The 22005-nt window shown below is 45.4% G+C and overlaps 1 protein-coding gene across 2 annotated transcripts in view; it reads left to right on the forward strand.

Annotated features, from left to right (window-relative positions):
• Nucleotides 1–22005, forward strand: part of HMGA2 (high mobility group AT-hook 2) — a 146847-nt gene that overhangs the window by 120554 nt on the left and 4288 nt on the right. For both annotated transcript variants that reach the window (XR_005660808.1, XM_029078540.2), the window contains exon 4: nt 6752–6784. Coding sequence is in view for 1 of the 2 variants with exons in the window: in XM_029078540.2 (XP_028934373.1) it covers nt 6752–6784 (33 nt within the window). In the remaining variant the exon portion in view is untranslated. The remainder of the gene's footprint in view (nt 1–6751; nt 6785–22005) is intronic.

The raw sequence follows: 22005 nt of genomic DNA on the forward strand, positions 1-22005 counted from the left end.
CAGAGCTGGGATTCGAACTCATGACCTTTGACTCCCAAGCCCGTGCTCCTTCCACTGAGCCATGCTGCTTCTCTAAATCTACCCCTCCTTTAAAGATTTATCTTCCTCTCTAGATACTGCTCACTATGCATAGGTAGAGTACTTGTTTTGATACAGCCAGAAAGCTCTTTATATGGATGGAAACATCTGTAGTCCAGTTTAGACCTGTACCACATTTGGATAAATTCATAAGAATGTTTGGAGCAAGCTTAGGCTTTTTGTCCACTGAAGCAGCGATGATGTGTCTCTCCCAACCTAGCTCTTTTGCAATGGAGAATCCCAGGAAGCTGAGGTGAAAATATTCATGAAGCCACATTGTCTGTTACTCCACCTGTAAGGGACTTCGTATCAGTTTCCAGATCCAAAGCCTCTGGGGTGAAGTAGAAAGAACAGTTTCACTGCTGTAACTCAGAAGTGAGCTGCGACTATCTGTGGGTGTTCATAACCATGCCCACAACAGCTTTACACTTTTAATTTTTTTTGCAAAGCTTAATTTGAATCTCTCAGTTTCCAGTTAAACTTTGAACAGAACAATGTAATGGAAAGTTTCCTTGTTTCTCAGCCAGGTTTCATTGGCCTGGGGTGGACTGATGATTTATTTTCTATTAAACATTTTGCTTTTAAATCTTCCGATAGTCCTAATAGCTCCCTCTCCCTTGGCCCATTTCTTTCGATTTTCTCATTTCTCTCCCTTTCGTCTTCTTCCTCTCTCTCTTCCATACCACCCAAACGCACACACATTTTTGAAGTCAGTCTTTTCTGTTTTGATTCCATTCATTTTCATCCCTTCTCTTATCTCAGAAGTAAAAACTTGGCTCCTGTCTTCAGTCAGCATCTCCTAAAACCTATCCCAATAGAGGTAACCTCCTAGCACCTGTGGCCTTAATCTATATTTCCTCTGACCTTGGTCCTCTCCCACTGCACATTTCACTCCTCTAACATCGTCCTACTCAATGTGCCTCTGTCTCCATTCCAGCGCTTAGAACAGTGCTTCGCACATAGTAAGCGCTTAACAAATCCATTATTATTATTACTAACCCCTTGCTCACAGCCTCCCTCTTGCCTAGAACTCCTTAGCCCATCACTAAGCCCCAATTTTCCTTATCGCCCACTCCCTTCGGTGTCACCCTGACTTGCTCCCTATGCTCTTTCCACCTCTCCAGCCCCACAGCACTTATGTGCATATCTGTCATTTATTTATTTAAATTGAAGTCTGCTGATTTGTATTGATGTCTGCCTCCCTCCCACCGCCCCCTAGATTGTGAGCTCACTGTGAGCCGAGATTGTCACTCTTTGTCGCTGCACTATATTTTCCCAAGCACATAGTACAGCACACTGCGTACAGTAAGCGCTCAATAAATATGATTGAATGAATGAACGAATCACTCCTGACAGACCACCACTCTCCCCATCTACAAAACCCTATTAAAAACACATCTTCAGAAGGCTTTCCCTCACTAATCTCTCATCTCCCCACCCTATTCTCCCTCCCTACTAAATTGTCCTATGCACTTGAGGGTGGGCTCACTAGCCACCGAGTTACTCGCCAATCCCATAGCATTTAAATCTAAATGTTTAGTACAGTGCTGGGCACCCAGTAATATTCTGACAACTATCTTCAGGAAGATCCCCCTTTACACTGCTTTGGCTACTCCATGGAGAGTAAAGTCATCCACTAATAACCTTTGGTGTCTCCGGCCTGCTAAGTACTCGCTCCCCCCACACCCCGCCCTCCCCAACACAAAAACCCCTCACTATCGGCTTTAAAGTACTCAATCAACTTGCCCCACCCCATCTCACTGCTCTTTCCTGCTAAAACCCAGCCCACACACTTCACTTTAATGCCAACCTACTCCCTGCACCTCCATCTCATCTATCTCCTCAACAACCTCTTGCCCACATTCTGTCCCTGGCCCGAATGCCCTCCCTCTTCGTATCTGACAATCACTCTTCCCACCTTCAAAGCTTTACTGAAGGCACATCTCCTCCAAGAGGTCTTCCCTGCCTAAGCCTTCATTTTCTATTCTCCCACTCTGTTCTGTGTCACCTTGTTTTATTCTCTTTAATCACCCTTTCCTCAGCCCCACAGCACATTTGTACATTTCCGTAATTTATATTAATGCCTGTCTCCCCCTCTAGACGGTAAATTCGTTGTGGGCAGGGAATGTGCCTGTCAGCTCTGTTAATTTGTCATATTGTACTCTCCCAAGTGCTTAGTACAGTCCTCTGCATCCAGTAAGTGCTCAATAAATGTGACTGACTGTTGGACTGATTCGCTCCGGAGGAGCAAAGAGTGTGAGCTGGGGAGCAGTGGGTGAAGAGAGCGGCTACGGAAGATGGAAAGAGTCAGAGAACTTCTGTTATTTTGCTGGATTGTGCTTAGTACAGTGCTCTGCGCAGAGTAAGCACTCACTCAATACAGTTGATTGATTGATTCTCTGTAACACCCCATGGGCTGAACCGTTTCCCGGGTAGAGGCGGAGGCTGTGAGGTTGTGGTGTTTCATCACTGGTAAATGTTTTGCTCGGTACTTTAATCTGATGATGACAATGATGATGATCACGATCATGATGGTATTTGTTAAGCGCTTACTAAGTGCCAGGCAATGTTCTAAGCAGTGGGGTAGATATAGGCTAATCAGGTTGGACACAGTCCCTGTCCCACATGAGGCTCATAGTCTTTATCCTCATTTTACAGATGAGGTAACTGAGGCCCAGAGAAGTGAAGTGACTTTACCAAGGTCTCACAGCGGACAAGTGGAGAAGTCGGGATTAGAACACAGGTCCTTCCGACTCCCATGCCCACGCTCTGTCCACTAGACCATACTGCTTCACATACAGTCCAGGCCAGGCAATGGGGCGGTGTGGCCACAACCAGTTCTCCTCTGTGCTCCACACAGACAGTCCACTGCCTCATTCGGTCCCTCTGGTAATTCTTCCCCCATCGCCCTGGGGGCTTGTGAGACAAAACGAAAGAACACAACTCTGATGTCCACATTTGCCCCACTGAGGATCTGGTGGCCACTTGCCAGAAGCATGTGGACTAGCCCTAATGGGCCCTAAAATGGAGCAGATTGAAGCCACTCTCATCTTTGAACATCATAAACAGTGTTTTCCGTGAGGGCAGTTTGCTTTAATAATCCAATAAATACTTTGGGAATGATCCCACTTCTGCCTTTACTAGTCAAGTCGAACAATAAGGCCAGAGAGAATCGAAAATGAAGACACCCCCCCCCCCCAGCTTCTTCTCCCACCCCCACACCAAGCAGAAATTCCGCAGATTTTGCCAAAACTCCCCATAGATTTATCACTTCTTATGAGATTCTGTACAGAGCACTACAAAAATCTCCTCGGCAGTACACAGCCACATGTTTCTTATCCGTGGCCACATGTCTACATACGCGGCGCAACCATCCTCTAAAACTGCACAGAGGAGAAAATCGGATGTAAACGGAGTTCTTTCGGCTCTTAGCGCCAGCTGGCACATGGGACGGAGGAGAGAAACTGGTTTGGTGACTGGGTTTCTGGATTCTTTCGTGGCCTCCTCCCGCTAGAGGGCAGGCAATGCTTAATTTGTAGTGAGAGAGTTGGGATGATGTCACATATTTTGGAAATATATTGGAGGTGGAGGGCTGGTATTGCTGACAACCTAGACAAAAGCAACATTACTTTTGGAGCTACCAACGGCCGGGCCCGGAGGTGCCTACGCAACCTCAGCGGGGAGAAGATAGTCTTCAGCTGAGAAGTCTCAGCGGGGAACTCTACCTGGAGAAACAAATGATTGACAGCGGGGCAGATCCACAGTCGGAGTTTCGGGAGATTTCCCACATAATTAAGGGAAGCACCCCTCTCAGTGTTTCCAGGACTCTACCGGTCCCGGCTACGGGACGGAGAGTCAAGCAGAGGCCTGTCCATTCCATCCCCAGCTTGGGCAGCGGCTAGCGAGTGGCAGGCAATCTGCTACGAGTCGAAACTCACCTGTGCCGGGCAGCAGCGGCGTAGGAGACAGTCGAGGGTGGAGACTCAAGTCGACTAGGCGGAAGGAAGCGATGGTCAACCACTTCCGTATTTTTACCAAGAAAACTCTCTGGATCCACCACCGGAAAGATTGCGGGTGGAGAGCGGGGCGTTCTGATAAAGACGTGTCGCTATGGGTCGGAAACGACTCGATGGCTTAAGACAGGCGCTGACCGGGGGAACGCGCACGGGCCTCGGAGTCAGAGGACCTGGGTTCTAATCCAAGTTCCACCACTCATCGGCTGGGGGACTTTGGGCGGGTCACGTTTCCCTATCGGCAGCGTAGGGATTTGATACCTGATCTCCTGCCCACTTAGGCCAATAAATCATATTGAAAGATTACAGTCTTGAGGGGGAGACAGACATTAATGTGAATAAATAAGCAACTTATAGAATTTGAAGCTATATACATAAGTGCTGTGGGGTTGGGAGTGGGGTGAATAGCAAATGTCCAAAGGTCACAGATCCAGGTGCAGCTCACGGACAAACGTGAGAAGCAGCGTGAGAAAGAGCGTAGGGCTGGGAGTGTCTTCTTTTTCTACCTAGAAGCAGCGTGGCCTAGTAGACTATGCACAGGCCTAGGAGTGAGAGGACCTGGGTTCTAATCCCTGCTCCACCACTTGCCCGCCGTGTGATCTTGGACAAGTCGCTTAACTTCTCTGAGCCTTAGTTTCCTCATCTGTAAAATGGGGGTCAAATACCTGTTCTCCCTCCCCTTTAGAGTGTAAGCCCCATGTGGGATGGGGACTTGTGTCCGACCTGATCGTCTTGTAGCTGCCCCAATGCTTAGCACAGTCAGCACAATTTAGTGAGCACTTAAAAAATATCATATGATTACTGAACATTTGGAATCTAAAAATCTATAGCTAATATCATTTCTTTCTTCCATAAAAAGAGGCAAAAGGAAAATGCTTTTAGCATCAAAAATCCTTACATGGCAAAATCAGTGTCATACTCTGTCATCCAGTGGTCCAATGTCCCAGGGGAGAGTAGGAGTTTGAAATATATCCGGTATCAAAAGCAGCATGGCCTAGTGGCTAGAGCCCGGGCCCGGGAGTCAGAAGGACCTGGGTTCTAATCTCAGCTCCACCTCTCCTCTGCTGTGTGACCTTGAGCACGTCATTTCACTTCCCTGTGCCTCGGTTCCCTCATCTGTAAAATGGATTATTAAGACTGTGCTCCCCTTGTGGGACAGGGACTGTGTCTGACCTGATTGGCTTATATCCACCCCAGCGCCTAATTCAGCACCGGGGACATAATATGCCCTTAACAGATATGACATGTAATCAGACGAGTTTCTCATAAGCGGAAGTGCGGTGTCTCTCCTTCCCTTTTTATGAATGGCACACAGTGCTGTGCTTCAGCCCACCAAATCCATTCATAAAAATCAAAACAAAACAAAATCAAACCAAAAGCTTTCTGGGTACAGACCGGAGTCACCGAGGCCAGAGGCTGAAAAAACATTGCAGACTCAACCCCAGCTCGCATTGAAAGTATTCAAGAGGCTGAAAAGCCTGAAGTGCCGCGTGAAGGCAGCTGGTAGAATTTCTGCAACACAGTCTCGGCAGACAGCCAGAGCTGGCCCGGTTTCAGACATTGTCTTTCCCTTCATTGAAGTGTCAAGACCTAATTCATGGAACACTGAGGGAGTTGGCAGCTCTTTCAGAAGATCGCATTGACCGGCAGCAGGCAGGAGTCTTATGAATGCAGCGTACCAGCCAAAGAAATGGCGGGGTGTGTTTTTTCGGGGTGGGGAAGGAGGGAGGGATTTTTCACCAATCGGATCATGTCAGTCTGCAAAAATATCTGAGAGTTTGATGGGGTTTAGGAGTAAACATGTGCCCAGGTGTAATCAGCAGGAAAGTAGAGGGAGGAAGTAGCACGGTCTAACTGAAAGAGCACAAGCCTGGGAGGCAGAGGACCTGGCTTCTAATCCCGGCTCCTCCACTTGCCGGCTGTGTGACGTCAGGCAAGTCACTTAACTCCTGTGTGCCTCAGTTCGCTCATCTGCAAAATGGGGATTCAATACCTGTTTTTCCTCATATTTAAGACTGTGAACCCATGTGAGACAGGAACTGTATCCACCCTGATTAGCTTGTTTCTGCCCCAGAGCTCAGAACAGTGGGTTCTCTCTGTGCCTCAGTTACCTCATCATTAAAACGCGGTTAAGACTGTAAGCCCCATGGACTGTGTTCAACTTGATTAGCGCTTAGTACAGTGTCTGACACATAGTAAGCACTTAACAAGTGCCATAAAACAAAGGAAAGTAAACTTCTCTGTACCTCAGTTTCCTCATCGGTTAAAATGGGGGGTTAAACATCTGTCCTCCCTCGTTCTTAGACTGTGAGCCGCATGTGGGACAGGAGCTGTGTCTGACTGGATTATATTGTATCTCCCTCGGGGCTTAGTCTAGTGATTGGCATGTAACAAATACCAAAGTTAATCATGTTATACCCAGAACAGACTCATGTTTTGGGGAGAACACATCCTATATCTTCCATTAAATTGTTATATCCAAACCATGTAATAAAAACAAGTGTTAATAGCAGAAGAGACTGTATCTGAAATGTAGATTAGCTTTAATCTTGGTATTATCCCCTTATCTTTGTATATCATTTTAATATGAAACCTAGGATCTAAATTCAATGAAAAGTTTTTACCCAGATTTGACTTTTTCCCTTTTTTCTTTTCCTCAGCCACAACAGGTGATTCAGAAGAAGCCTGCTCAGGTAAGAATCACTGATTGTTTTTTTCACTCCTCAGGACTGTTGCCCAGGAGACTCCAAAAATGAAACAAAATCATTCAGCATAAAAATCACCAGAAAATAATATCCTTTAACTTAGGAATCTGGTATTTAAATTCACATAGCACTATTCTCAAAAATGTACCCTGTTTAAAATAATGAACCTCTTTGTGACAAAGGCAGAAAGTTGACAAGTAATAATAGCAAGTTGACAAATGAGGTTCCACTTATTACCACTAATAATAATGGTGGTATATGTTAAGTGCTTATTTTGTGCCAGGCACTGTACTAAGCGCTGGGGTGGATATAGGCCAATCGGGTTGGACACAGTCCCTGTCCCACCTGGGACTCAAAGTCTTAATCTCCATTTTAAATGTGAGGTAATTGAGGCGGGGAGAAGTGAAGTGACTTACCTAAGGTCTCACGGCAGATGAGTGGCGAAACAACTCTGAACACTCTCCTTTAGGTTTTTTAATAATAGAAGCAGTGTAGCCTAGTGCCTAGAGCCCGGGCCTGGGAGGTGAAGGACCTGGGTTCTAATTCTGGCTCTGGCACTTGAATTTCCCTGGGCCACACTTCCCTCATTTGCACAATGGGGTTTCAGTACCTGTCCTCCCTCCTGCATAGACTGTGCCCCCATGTGGGGCCTGATAATCCCGTATCCACCCCAGCGCTTAGTATGGTGCTTGACACATAATAAGCGCTTAACAAAGACCACAGTAATTATTATTCCTTACCTGTAAAATGGGAATAATGACTCCTGCTAACAGAGCTGGAGCTGTTGAAAAGCCATGGCCACAAGACGAGCCAATCAGTCAATCAATCGTATTGATTGAGCGCTTACAGCTTGCAGAGTACAGGCTTGGGAAAGTACAATACAACAATAAACAGATACAGTCCCTTCCCACAACGACCTGGCGGCCTCCAGGAACCAAATTCTCCCAAGCCCCACTGTCTGGGAGAGAACCTATCCAGGGTTTAGATTGCACTCACTTCTCTTCCAACGACGGTCCCGTTTTCTCACTCATCTTTGGAACGCTATGGTTATCGCTTTCCAAAGAGCCGACTGATTTTTTTTAATGGTATTCATTAGACGCTTACTACGTGCCAGGCATTGTCCTAAGCACTGAGGCAGATACAAACTAATTAGGTTGGACAGTCCCTGCCTCACATGGGGGTTCACGGTACCTAAATCACAGAGAAGTGAAGTGACTTGCCCAAAGTCACGCATCAGACAAAGCGGCGGAGCCGGGATAAGAACCTGAGTCCTTTTCACTCGCAGGCCTGTGTTCTATCCACTGGGCTAAGATGTTTCTCATTAATTATGTAATTTAGTAGCAAAACCTATGCTAGACTCAGAAGTGGGCCCTAAGCCACTCAGGAAGCTGGAATTGTCCCTGAAGGAGCTCAACTCCAATTCTCTTAGAATTTTTTTTTTTTTTACGGGATTTGTTGAGCGTTTACTATGTGGCAGGCACTGTGCTAAATGCTGGGGTCGATACAAGCTAATGCGGTTGGAAACAGTCCGTGTCCCACATGGGGTTCTCAGTCATAATCCCCATTTTCCAGATAAGGGAACTGAGACCCAGAGAAGGAAAGTGACTCGTCCAAGATCACACAGCAGACAAGTGGGACATGTAGCGGACTTGGTCCGACTCTGACCCATCCCAGGCGGAGGTGAAGGTCAAGTGGAAGTCCGACTTTTCACGCCCCTCAAGTCAGTCATCGGCATCCGGCAGCGTAAAGCCTCGGATCGGATGGTTATATTGACCAGCCCATCTGTCTTGCTTTTTAAATTCCTGAATGGCCCTTTAAAGGGAAAGAGTTCAGACTCAGAATTCACAACAAGAACATGAGCTCATGTGGGCTAATCTGAGCCGTCTAAGGAAATAGTGATAAATTATATAAACATGGGGACTACATGGAAGTTCATGGAGGATAATGTAAATCTTATACTACATTCAGAGGAATCTCTTCCTTTTCCATCTGTTCAAAATAGTCTCGCAGATGGCTTTTCCATGTGGCAGTCTGGATTACGTTAGAATCATATCCTTCTTCAGTCAACGGGCCTTTAAGGAGTTACGTTCAGATGCGTCTACGGAGTATCCAGCGTTTTCCCTTAGTTCCGGCCTATCTGAAGGAGGGCCATGTCTAGGGGAAAGAGTTCTAGGGCGGGAGCCAGGGGTTCTGGGTTCCAGTTTGGATTCTGCAGCTATTCACCGGGGGAAGTCAGTTGCCATCTGGACTTCAGTAGCCTCAGCTGTAGAACAGAGAAGCCGCGTGGCCTGGTGGATGGAGCAGGGGCCTGGGTGTCCGACGGACCTGGGTTCCAATCCCGACTCCGCCACTCGTCCGCTGTGTGACCTTGAGCAAGTCATTTCACTTCTCTGGGCCTCAATTCCCTCATCTGTAAAATGGGGATTGAGACTGTGAGCCCCATGTGGGACAGGGACTGTGAACAACCTGATTTGATCGTATCTACCCCAGCGCTTAGTACAATGTCTGGCACAAAGTAAGGGCTAAACAAATACCATTTGTTGATGGTAACAGATGTTAATGTTATCAAATACCATTATTATTATTTATTAAATACTTCCTATGTACAGAGAACTGAACTGAGGGTCTGTTTATTGTTATATTGTACTCTCCCAAACTCTTGGTACAGTGCTCTGCACACAGTAAGCACTCAGTAAATACGATCGAATGAATGAACGTTGGACATGATCCTCGAACCTCCAGGGACTGACAGTCTGAAGTGGGTAAGGGTTTGGCGACAGACCCGACAGATAAGATGAAATCATATAAATACAAAACAACATAAAAGGCAGCACGAAAGTACAGCGTCCTCAAAGTCTGGGGATCAAGGTAGTCGAAAATGCGGTCACTTCCAAAGCTTCCGCTGGTTGTAAAATGTGTAGAGGCTGTCAGCTGCTTTCACTTATTTCCCTGAAGCCCTGAGTGTTCGGAGCATGTGAAGAACTGAGAACCGAAGTGACACAATGGGAAAAGTGGCAGGTCTTACCACTGGTTCACATGGCAGTTTATGACTTTTTATTCCTTTTTTTATGCAGCAAAACCATTTCAAAGAAACAGCGTGGCCTACTGGAAAGAGCACAGGGCTGGGAGTCAGAGGACCTGGGTTCTGATCCTGGCTCCACCGCTTGCCCGCTGTGTGACCTTGGGCAAGTCGCTTCACTTCTCTGTACCTCGGTTGCCTCACCCGTAAAATGGGGATTAAGACTGTCAGCCCCATGTGGGATGTGGATTTGGTCCAACCTGATTATCTTGTATCTTCCCCTGTGCTTAGCATGATGCCTGCTACATAGTGAGGGCTTAATAAATACCATTTAAAAAAAAATAATCAAGGTTTTCAGGAGTTGGGTCCTTCCCGTACGAGGTTAGAATTTCCCTCCCAATAGATGGATTTCCCCAGACACTGAATATCACCTGCCATCCAGCAACCTCTGAATTTCAAATTTGATGCCTCCGATCACAGTGAGTGATTGTCCCAGCTAACTCTACGTGATGAATTCAGAATCAGTCCAGGCCTCTAAGCTGCAAAGCATGTGGGTGGAATCCTAAATCTAATAATAATAATGGTGGTATTTGTTAAGCGCTTACTATGTGCCAAGTCCTGTACTAAGCACAGGGGTCAGAGGTCATGGGTTCGAACCCCAGCTCTGCCACTTGTCAGCTGTGTGACTTTGGGCAAGTCACTTAACTTCTCGGTGCCTCAGTTCCCTCATCTGTAAAATGGGGATTAAGACTGTGAGCCCCACGTGGGACAACCTGATTCCCCTGTGTCTACCCCAGCGCTTAGAACAGTGCTCGGCACATAGTAAGCGCTTAACAAATACCAACATTATTATTATTATTATTATTATTAAGCACAGGGGTGGATTCAAACACAACAGGTTGGACATAGTCCCTGTCCCATGTGGGGCTCAGTCTCGATCCCCATTTTACAGATGAGGTAACCGAGGCCCAGAGAAGTGAAGTGATTTGCCCAAGGTCACCCGGCAGACAGGTGGCGGAGCCGGGATTAGAACCCGTGACGGTCTGACTCCCAGACCTGGGCTCTATCCATTATGCCATGCTCCTTCTCTAGAAAAGCATTCAAAATAAGAGAAAACATCTCCAACCCTGACTTCTTTGGTGTATTCGCCTTTAGAGAGGGAGAGCAAGAGTACATCAGGTGCCACTAACTACAAACTGCTAGTGAATTCTCAAAGACTTAATGGGAAAATAAGAAGCAGCGTGACTTAGTGGATAGAGCAGGGGCCTGGGGGTCAGAAGGATCTGGGTTCTAATTTTGGCTGCAACGCTTGTCTGCTCTGTGTGACCTTGGGCAAGTCACTTAACTTCTTTGGGCCTCAGTTACCTCATCTGTGAAATAGGAATTAAGATTGTAAACTCGTTGAGGTCAGGGAATGTGTCTATTTATTGTTGAATTGTACTCTCCCAAGTGCTTAGTACAGTGCCCTGCACACAGTAATCGCTCAATAAATACGATTGAATTAATGAGTGAATAACACGGAATTGGTTCGACCTGATTAGCTTGTATCTACTCCAGTGCTTAGTAGAGTGCCTATCATGTAGTAAGTGCTCAACAAATGTCGTTAAAAAAACCAAAATATTAATCTCAGGGATTCACGTTAACTTTTTTTATCCCCTGAGCCAGTGGAGGGGAAAATCCTCTTGTGAGCTCTGCTACATCTTCGTTTAAAGTGATGAAGTAAGCAATAAACAGAAATTAGCCTATTTCCTATTTTTTTAGCCATTTGAAACAGCTGTATCCTCAGCCGTGTGGATTACATTCTTAACTTTAATAGAAAGGAAGTTGGGGTTGTTGTTTTTTTTGTAGAGAAACATCACGAAGTTTATTAGGGCGGGGCTGGAGGGGTTGTTTCTAATAGGATTCCTATTTTTATTTTGCCAAGAATGAAGTCCATCCTTGGGGGTGGAGTTTGAAAAGTTTAAAGTCAGATGTTTAAAAGGATTTTCCACTTTATTGAAAACCTTTTAAAATACTTAACCCTTGGGCCCACAGCTGAGATTGGAAGAGAGTGTTTAGTCAGACATTGCTCCAACATGATTCTCTCACTTCTAGATTAGTCAAATTTAAGAAAACCCTTAAATACAAAGGGCAAAAGTGTATTAACTCTCTCCCGATTTCCTTCCCTGTTGCTTGTTTTTTGTCCTTGGTCCATCCAGTCGATACTAAAGAGCTGATAGATAATGGACCTCATCCTTCACCCCAGCTCAAAATTAGAAAGTTCCTTCATAGTAAAGTCCTCTAGACTGTAAGCTCGTTGTGGGCAGGGAATATATCTGTTTTTGTTGTATTGTACTCTCCCCAGCATTTAGTACAGTGCTCTGCACCCAGGAAGCACTCAAAAAATTCAACTGAATGAATGAATGAACAAAGCTTCCATTGCCCTCTAATTCACCCATCTTTTTTACCTGTAGACTGTAAACTCACTGTGGGAAGGGAATGTCCTACCAATTCTGCCAGATTGTACTCTCCCAAGCGCTTAGTACAGTGCTCTGCAAATAATAAATTCCATTGATGATGACGAAGAAACTCCTCTTGTGGGTGGTATGTATTATGTCAAAGGAAACTCAGAAAGACTTGGTTATCGTTCTTTTTTAAAAAGCAAATGTTGAATGTTTTCACAAAGACTTCAAGGGCAGTTGTAAGGATGTTTATATTTCAGACAACCTAAACATTGTTTGGAACAAAATGAGAGATTTCATTTTGGAGTAACAGCACGTTGATGAATTGCAGCCAAAATCTCGTTCAAAAAGAAGGCAGTTGGAATCTTTGCCTTTTGCCTTTTTTTTTTTGTCTAGACACAAAAAAGGAGAGACAGAGAAGGCATTCTAACTCCAAAATTAACCTTGAACGTAGAGACGTAGAGAGGCTGGTTAATGCAGGGAGATGAATGGCTCCTAATAATAATGCCTCCTTGCAGATAAGCTTTTGCCACCTCCATCTCCTTGAGGCTAGTAATTCTTCTCCCCCAGGAGCAATCAAGTCCTGACTTTCCTGGCTCTAGTCCCTCTGACTTCCCAGAGAAGGTGGGTAGGGAGCATTTCTGTGTCTTGTTGAAAATTTTCTTATTTACAGAGCTACAGAATAGTAAGTGGATCCCAGATATATATATATATATATAGATATAGATATAGATATAGATATAGATATGTGTGTGTGTGTGTGTGTGTGTGTGTGTGTGTGTGTGTATTCCTTTGGAATGAGGAATCCAGGTTTTTATTTCAGCATTTCTGTGTCTTGTTAAAAATTTTCATATTTACAAGGCTGTAGAATAGTAAATGGATCTCAGATATATATAGCTAGATGGATAGATATATAGATAGATTTTCCTTTGCAGATTTTTATTTCAGAGCTCCTCTCTGACAGGAGTCAGCAAGGAGGAGGGGAGTGATGTAGAAGTACCATCTGGCTGTGTGGGGAAAGAAATCCTGGGGCCTCAAGAAAATGGACTCAAAGGGACAAAAAAAAAGGGGGTGGGGGCGGAGGCTCCGAATTCTCATGGGTCTGGAAGGAACTCAGAGAGGAAAGGGGAAAGAGGGTGGGAGGGGGAGTGTGGGAGAGAAGGAAGCCAATCTAAACAGCTATTAGCAGTTAGTGCTGGTTGTGTAAGCAGATGAAGTACTTAACAGTTGTATTAAAGGGATATTGGCAGGGTAGAAAGTCAGCTGTTTCTTGGCAGAGGAAGTCTTGTTGTTCAGATGACATAACTTCTAAACAGAAGCGAAAGAACATCGCTCAGTTTGTCGCTGTTTATAAACCCCAAGCAGGTCAAAGATTCAGGTTTCTGGGTTTGAAATACTTGGCTTAGAGTTGTTGTTATTTTTAGCTCTGTTACTGCATTCCCACCTCTGTAGTCTTCTTGGGACTTTTTTTTAATGGCATTTGCTCAGCACTTACTATGTGGCAGGCAGTGTCCTAAGCACTGGGGTAGATACAGACTAATCAAGTGAGGCTCACAGTCTTAATCTTCGTTTTACAGATGAGGTGACTGAGGCACGGAGAAGTTGTGGCTTGCCTTAGGTCACACAGCGGAGAAGTGGTGGAGGCTAGATTAGAACCCAGGTCCTCTGACTCCCAAGCCCGTGTGTTCTTTCCAGTGAGCCACACTGCTTCTCGATTCCAATCTGTGTGGGGCTTGATTTTCAAATGGGACTGGGAGGGAATGCTTCTTTGTCACTGGAGGAAACTTCGTCACTGTGTGGGATCCTCCCAGAAGTCTAGTGCCGGTGGAGGGGTTCATATCTCATTTCATGAGTAAGGGACAAAGCATCAAAATTCATACGGGTCTTTGTAAAAAGTGCCAAGTTTTTAAAATGAAGATCAACAAACTCAAAATATATCCTCTAGACTGTAAGTTTGTTGTGGGCAGGGAATGCATCTGTTACGTTGTTGCATTGTACTCTCTCAAGCGCTTAGTACAGTGCACTGCACACAGTAAGCACTCCATAAATATGATTGATTGATGTGCTCACACATCCCTTCAGTATGACGTATTATTATTATAGAAAATGTGAATCGCTAGCAAAGGAAAATACAAGTGGGTGACTCATCATAGGGAATTCATAAATAGTTTTTACCCTAAAATAACCCTAAATAATACTCCGTACAGTGTAAGCTCATTAGGCCATTGTAACAGAGTCGCAGAACATTGAATCTTTTTCTTTTTTCTAAATGAATCATCCCACTGCTCAGCGCAATGGAATCTTCCCCGGAAAGCCTCTCTCTGTGCCCTAGGTTTATTACACACTAAATACCTGGTGCCCACTAAATATAAGATTCATGGCCCAAAAAAGAAATAACCAGAATTGGAAACTGTGAATGTTCAATTAAACCAACCTCTGTCAGATACTTTGGGATACGGATTATTAGACCATCCATTGTTTTCTATTCTTCAAGCCAGGACACAGAAACTGGAGTAACCATTCCCATCTGCAGAAAGGAAGGGGAAAGATAGGCTCTGCCCCTTCCTGCTGTGTGACCTTGGGCAACTCACCTAACTTCTCTCTGCCCCAGTACCTTCATCTGTAAAATCAGTCAACCAGTCAGTGGCATTTATCGAGCGCTCACTGTGTGCAGAACGCTGTACTAGACGGTGAGAAATTTCTGTGGAGGGATGCGGTTAAGACCGAGTTCAGCAGGGTCAACAGGAAGCAAGAAGAAGCAGCATGATGTAGGGCGGGACTGGAAGACAGCGAGCCTGGGTTCTAATCCTCGTTCCACCATTCATTCATTCAATCGTATTTACTGAGTGCTTACTGTGTGCAGAGCACTGTACTAAGAGCATGGAAAGTATAATTCAGCAACAGAAACAATCCCTACCCAACACAACTTGCCAGCTGTGTGACCTTGAGCAACTCATGTAAATTCTCAGAGGACCTGGGTTCTAATCCTTGTTCCACCATTTGCCAGCGGTCCGACTTCGAGCCTCAGTTTCCTCATCAGGAAAATGGAGAATAAATACGTATTCTCCCTCCCCATTGCACAATGAGTCCCAGGGTAAACAGGGACTGTGTCCAACCTGATTATCTTGTATCTACCCCAGTGCTTGGCACATAGTAAGAGTTCAGCGAATATTAAACTGTGAGAAATATACACTGGTGGGCCTCCCATACTGAATCAGCAAGAAAGATAGATAATTCGTAAGTGTGGATTTCAGTTACAGCGGCTTCAGTCAGTCAATCGATTTTATTTTTGAGGGCTTACTGTGTGCAGAGCACTGTACTAAGCTCTTGGGAGAGTAATAATAATGTTGGTATTTGCTAAGCGCTTACTATGTGCAGAGCACTGTTCTAAGCGCTGGGGGAGATACAGGGTAATGAGATTGTCCCACGGGAGGCTCACAGTCTTAATCCCCATTTTACAGATGAGGTCACTGAGGCACAGAGAAGTGAAGTGACTTGCCCACAGTCACACAGCTAACAAGCGTCAGAGCTGGGATTCGAACCCATGACCTCCGACTCCCAAGGCCGGGCTCTTTCCACTGAGCCACTGGAACAATAGAACAGAATTGGTAGAAACATTTACTATTGCCTGCCATAGAGATGTTGATTTCTTAAGGGGTTTGACTTTGTGTTTGGATGTTAAAGTGAGTGCCTATCGGCAAGCAGGGGTCAGAAGAACGAAAACACAAAATGGGGCTTAAGAGTTCAACTCCCCTCTTGGTTCCTCAGAGACTCTAAGAGAAGCAGTGTGGCCTAGTGAGTAGAGCAGAGGCTGGCAGTCAGAAGGACCTACGTTCAAATTCCAGCTCCACCATTTGTTTGCTGTTTGACATCTCTGTGCCTCGGGTACTTCATCTATAAAATGGGGATTAAGTCTGTGAGCCCCATGCAGGACAGGGACTGATTAGCTTGCATCTACACCAGTGCTTAGTACAGTGCCTGGCACATAGTATGTGCTTAATGAATACTATTAAAAAAAAATGGCAGGCATGGCCCCCAAGCCAAGGACATGCTTCCAAGAACAGTTTCGAGCACTGTGTGTTCTTTATGTGAAAAGGGTGATGTAAAGGCAAGATAAGGCCCACAGTCCATAAATCTCTCTCTTCATCTTAGCCCCCTAGAAAAAGCGTTTCAGTCACAGCATTTGCATCAGGAGTTCCTGGACTAGGCGGCTGTATGGTTTATGTATGTTCCATATAAAAGGGGAGAAGAAATTGCCCTAAAGTGATTCTAGTTGGAGGAAATAATCACTTTCCATTAAGTTAAACCACCCCAATCCGTTTTAAATGAAAATATCTGACAGAGGAAGAGGAAAGCCCCGCTTTGTGGTAATGAGAGTCACTTAGCAGATGGAACTCAAACGCCTCCATTCCTTTTCGATGCTGGAGGTGGTAGAGGTCTCTCTGCTCCTGAGCTGATGGCATGGGCCAGGGACGCTGAGAAATCTGAAAAAACCCTTGAACGTGTCATTCTGCCGCCCGAGGAGCTGAACGTATTTAAGATGACAAAAAAAAAAAAGAGTAGGCCATTAAACCATAACTACTCTTTTTGGATTACCAGGTATTTGCAGATTTATTGGCAAGATGGCTTAAATTATGGATATATTTTTAGCCCGCAGCATTGCATAGTAAAAGAGCAGGAAGCAGCGTTCTGTGCAGTAAAAAGAAAAAAAACTTATTAAAACCAACACCAACTTGTGTGATTTTTGCACTCGCTGGACTACACAACCTCCATGGTTCTAGGATCAATAAAGTATGCAGCACAACCATCATCCACTTCCCCATTCTCCATTCGGAATCCCCAGCCTGCAGATCCGCTGTTTAGTCTGAAACTGAAAATTAAACCCAGAACTTCAGCTCTCTGTGTTTCCATGCCAGCACACAACCTCGCCAGTGTCTGTGTGGTAAGAGCTATGATTAAACTCTTCAGACATTTTTAAAAGCATTTTACAAGTCCTCCAAGCATTAGTGTGTTTCAAAAAAAAGAAAAATCAATTAACTGCTTTATAGCACAAAGTAGATCCCACGAGAACTCCACTGAACCAAATCAAAAGGTAGGTGAGAGTTCCAAAATATGTTTTTGATTCTTTGGGACCCTTCCAAACTCCTTTTCAGGAAGAGAATTCCAAGCGAGCAAGAGTCGTCCCTTTGTGAGCCGGTATAAAAGGTAAAATCCATGAGATTGTCCATCACCATAAAGTTCTCCAGTTTAATTCTCCTTCCCTTCTCCCTCATTAGTTTCCCTTCCTCCTCCCTTCTGCCCCCCGACCCCCACCCCACCCGCACAAAAAACAAAATAACACCTTCCTCTTCTGCTGCAAGGATCCATTTTCTTCATCGATGCCTAGAGGCCTTAGTGGCCGATGGGTTATAAAAATACCGCTGAGCATTTCCACTGTGAAAGACCCTTCTTATATCTTACCTTCCTGAAGGCGCTCGCCAATGGGTAAAGCAGGTTAGACCAGAAAGCGGCGATTCAGCCTTGCTACATAACTAGACCCCAATGAGGTGTGAGTGGGACCGAGAGACGATATTTCACGCACTTTCTCCTCACTTCAAAGCTCCTTCCTCGAGGCCGAAACAGGCCGGCGATCACTTTGGCAGAATATTCAGCAGGGCTCCGAACGTGGAGCCAGTCAGGTGTGGTTGGGGTTTATTGTTTTTCAAATCCTGACAGGCAGAAGAAATCTTAGCCTCCACGTCTCTGCTGGCAGAACAGTTGAAGGGATATGGCGAATGAATGGAAGTTGAATTTTGTGGAGGGCCCATCCGTTTTGAAATCACAGTATAGCCGAAGTATTTATTCCTCCATTTTCACTTCCGATATTGCCAGGAGTGATAATGAAATTTAACCTGGTTTTGAATGGAGTCGCATCTTTTCTCCCTCCTTCTTGGACTGCTTTCATTCAGTCATTCATCGTATTTATTGAGCACGTAGTGTGTGCAAAGTACAGTGCTGAGTGCTTGGGAGAGTACGACAACACACTGAGCGTTTTCTGTGTCCAGAGTACTAGACTGAGCGCTTGAGAGGTACAGTGCAGTAGAGTTGGTAGACCCGATCCCTGCCCTCGAGGACTTTACAGTCTAACGGGGGAGAAAGACACTGAATATCAAAGTAGGGAAAGAAAACAGAATATAAAGATATATGCAGGTGTAAGTGCTCAATAACTCTTGTGGATTGCTTGATTGGATGGGGTGAGTATTCTTTGGGGGCTGTTTGTTGGTTTGTTTTTTGGTGTTTGTTAAGTGCTTACTATGTGCCAGACACTATACTAAATGCTGGGGTAAATACAAGCTAATCAGGTTGAACACAGACCCTGTCCTTCATGTGGTTCACTGTCTTAATCCCCATTTTACAGATGAGGCAACTGAGGCCCAGAGAAGTGAAGTGACTTGCCCGAGGTCACACCGCAGACAAGTGGCAGATCAGGATTAGAACTCAGGTCCTTCCGACTCTCGGGCCCGGACTTCATCCATCAGGACTTATCCAAAGTCCTTCTACGTCAGCAGGGCGGGACATTCGAAAACATCCACTCTGTTATTTTAAGGAGTGTTAAGGAAAAGCAAACAACAGATGAGACATATTTTCAGCTGAGCCGTCCTCAGACAACCGCACAATCCGCTGACATTTCGTGAACTCGCTGAACTCTGAAAAGACAGTATTGGGGGTTATCCACCAATCGATTGATGGTATTGATTGAGCATTCATCGTGTGCAGAGTACAGTACTAAACGCTTGGGTTATATCGGTGGAGGCTCGAAAGACTGTGAACTTATTGTGGGCAGGGACTGTGACCGTTTACTGTCACACTGTGCTCTCCTAAGCGCTTAGTACATTGCTCTGCACACAGTTAACGTCAGTACATATGGTTGACTGACTGAAAGAGGTACTTCTTTCCCGATCTGAGCGCTCGAGGGGGTTCCTGAGAGATCACGAAAACCCAGAGGAGTATATCGGTGAATGTAATGGGTCACCAGTTCAGAGGGAGTGTCAGACGCCCAGAGCTCTTTAGAAACAGTAGTATTTATTAAGCACTTACTTTGTGCAGCGCTTGAAAGTGAAAACTACACCAAATCAGTGGCCAGCGGCAGTGCAACCCTGATGATACATCTCGTACCGTGACAAGAAGTGAGTTTCTGTGGGAAACAGTGTGGCCCAGTGGAAAGAGCCTGGAACTGAGAGTCAGAGAACCCGGGTTCAAATTCTGGCTCTGCCACCTTCCAGCGGCATGACCTCGGCCAAATCGCTTCGCTTCTCTGTGCCTCAGTTTCCTTCTCTAAAATGGAGATTCATTGCCATTCTCCTCCTACTTACGCGTGACCCCATGTGAGATAGCATCCATGCCTGACCTGATTGCCTTGTATCTACTCCAGCGTTTGGCTCCTGGTAAGCGCTTAACAGATACCACAATTATTATGATTATAGGGATAGACCTGTTTTGCAGCCTAGTCCCATTCTGGAATTCAGTTAGTCCATCAGTTGTATTTATTGAGCGCTTACTGAGTGCAGAGCTTGGGACAGTACAATACAGCAATCGACAGACACATTCCCTGCCCAAAACGAGTGTACAGTCTAGAGGGGAGACACACGTGAATATTAATGTTAATTTAAAAAAAATTAATATTAATTTCAACATGAAAAAGGGGAAGCGAGGTCAAATCGGGCCTTCTTTTGGCCCCGGGCTCCCGTGCCCACCCTTGGCTTCGGCCGTGCCCTCTCCCCCTCCGAGACAGGTCCCCCCAAGCCTGGCCCTGGCCTGGACTAGAGGTGTGACCCTGCGGGCTCAAATCCTCAAGGTCCAGAGCCGAGCAGGGGGCCTTGGCTTCATGCTTTCCACAATTCCCACCTAACCCAAAGCAGACTAAACAAAACCAGTGTGAAACCTCATGGCTAGATACTGCTCTGGTTATATTTTTTAAGCTGTCATCCATTCATTTGTCCGTGTGTTTATTCCCTGGATTTACAGCTTTCTGCAGCTTTTGGGAGGGGTGTGGAGGGAGGGGAGTTTGAAACCTTTTGAAAAGGGATTGCAGTAAGCAGTGGCCTATGATTAAAGCCCCGGGGTTGTGTGTTTTCTTTCCCCGAAGCGGCTCTTGTGAGGCAGTGTCACACATGGTATCATTTAGGAGCCCTTCACAGCTGAAGTGTTTCAAACACTAATGAATGGAAGTTTGGTCATATAATGCAGACAAGCTTTAAGGCCTGCTCTACTGAATGGTATACTGTAATGGCCTGGGAAAGGAAGACAGTTATAAATTGTGTCAGTTAGCCACCCAGACAAAATGAAGCCATGTGGAAAATCAAATCTATTAAAATATGAAGACTGTTCCGAGCTGTTCTTAGCCCGCCGTTATTATAGGGTCTCAGCCTGGGGTGCGGGGAAATGTTTAGATCCAGGTCCTAGAGCTTTGAAACGTGCCTTCGGCGGATAGGACGTGAGGCGTTGGATGAAAACCGAGGTCTCGGCTAACAAGTGGCATGTCGACTTGCCAGGATTTAAGCTCGTTATGGGCAGGGAATTTGTCCGCTAATTCTGTTGTATTGGACTCTCCCGAGTGCCTACTACAGTGCTCTGTGCACAGCAGGTGCTCAATAAATAACACTGATTGGTTGATTGAGGAGAGAGAGGAAACGTTTTGATGGTGCGAAGCAGAGAACCCGGAAGACTAGAGAAGCGGTGAGGTCTAGTGGGAAGAGCATGGGCCTAGGAGTCTGAGACCTGGGTTCTAATCTTGACTCTGCCACTGCTCTGCTGTAGGACCGTAGGTCACTTTACTTCTGGGTGCCTCAGTTTCCTCATTTGTAAAATGGGGTTTAATACCTGTCCTGCCTCCCCCTTAGTCTGTGAGCCTTATGTGGGATAGGAATGGTGTCCAACCTGATTATCTGGTATCTTCGCCCAGTGCTCAGTACAGTGCTTGGCACATAGTAATCATTTGATGGATATCACGATTATTTCAAGTGCACACTACATAGAATTTCCTGGACCACCCAAAGAGGACCATTCTGTTCCATTCTGTTCCGACTGGGGACGTGTCTACCAACTCTGTTTGGTCGCACTCTCCCAAGTGCTTAGTACAGTACTCTGCACACAGTAAGCACCCAATAAATACCATTGAATATTGCAGTTCTCTAGAGGTGTTTAAGTCAGAGGCTGCCTCCCACCCTTTCTTCCCCTTGCAGAATTCTGTTGAACTTCTAATAGGGGAACAGCTCCTATTTACCAAGCTTCTTTAAAACAAACCAAAAGAAATGGGAAGAAGATGTCAAGAGACAAAACAATTTCTAGTGCCAGATTGGGGAGGGAGGAGAGTCATTCACCTGGGGTGTCATCTTTTTTCACTGTTTATTGTTGTATTGTTCTTTCCCAAGCGTTTAGTACAATGCTTTGCACACAGTAAGCACTAAATAAATGTGATTGAATGAATGAATCTTTTAAAACAAGTGGGTCTTTCTGTGCTGGCAAAGATAATTCCATGCCCCTGCAAATATGGACCTGATATCCAGCCATCTGTTGCACTGTGAAACCACGATGCTTGATCAATCAATCAGTGGTATTAATGGAGCACTTACTGAATGTGTAGCATTGTCTAGAACACTTGGGGGGAGTACTTTTTTTAAGGTATTTGTTAAGCGCTTACTATGCGCCAGGCACTTTTCTAAGCCCTGGGGTAGACCCAGGCTTGTCAAGTTGGACACGGCCTTGTCCGA

Source organism: Ornithorhynchus anatinus, chromosome 14, assembly GCF_004115215.2.
Source record: "Ornithorhynchus anatinus isolate Pmale09 chromosome 14, mOrnAna1.pri.v4, whole genome shotgun sequence".
Lineage (NCBI taxonomy): Eukaryota > Metazoa > Chordata > Mammalia > Monotremata > Ornithorhynchidae > Ornithorhynchus > Ornithorhynchus anatinus.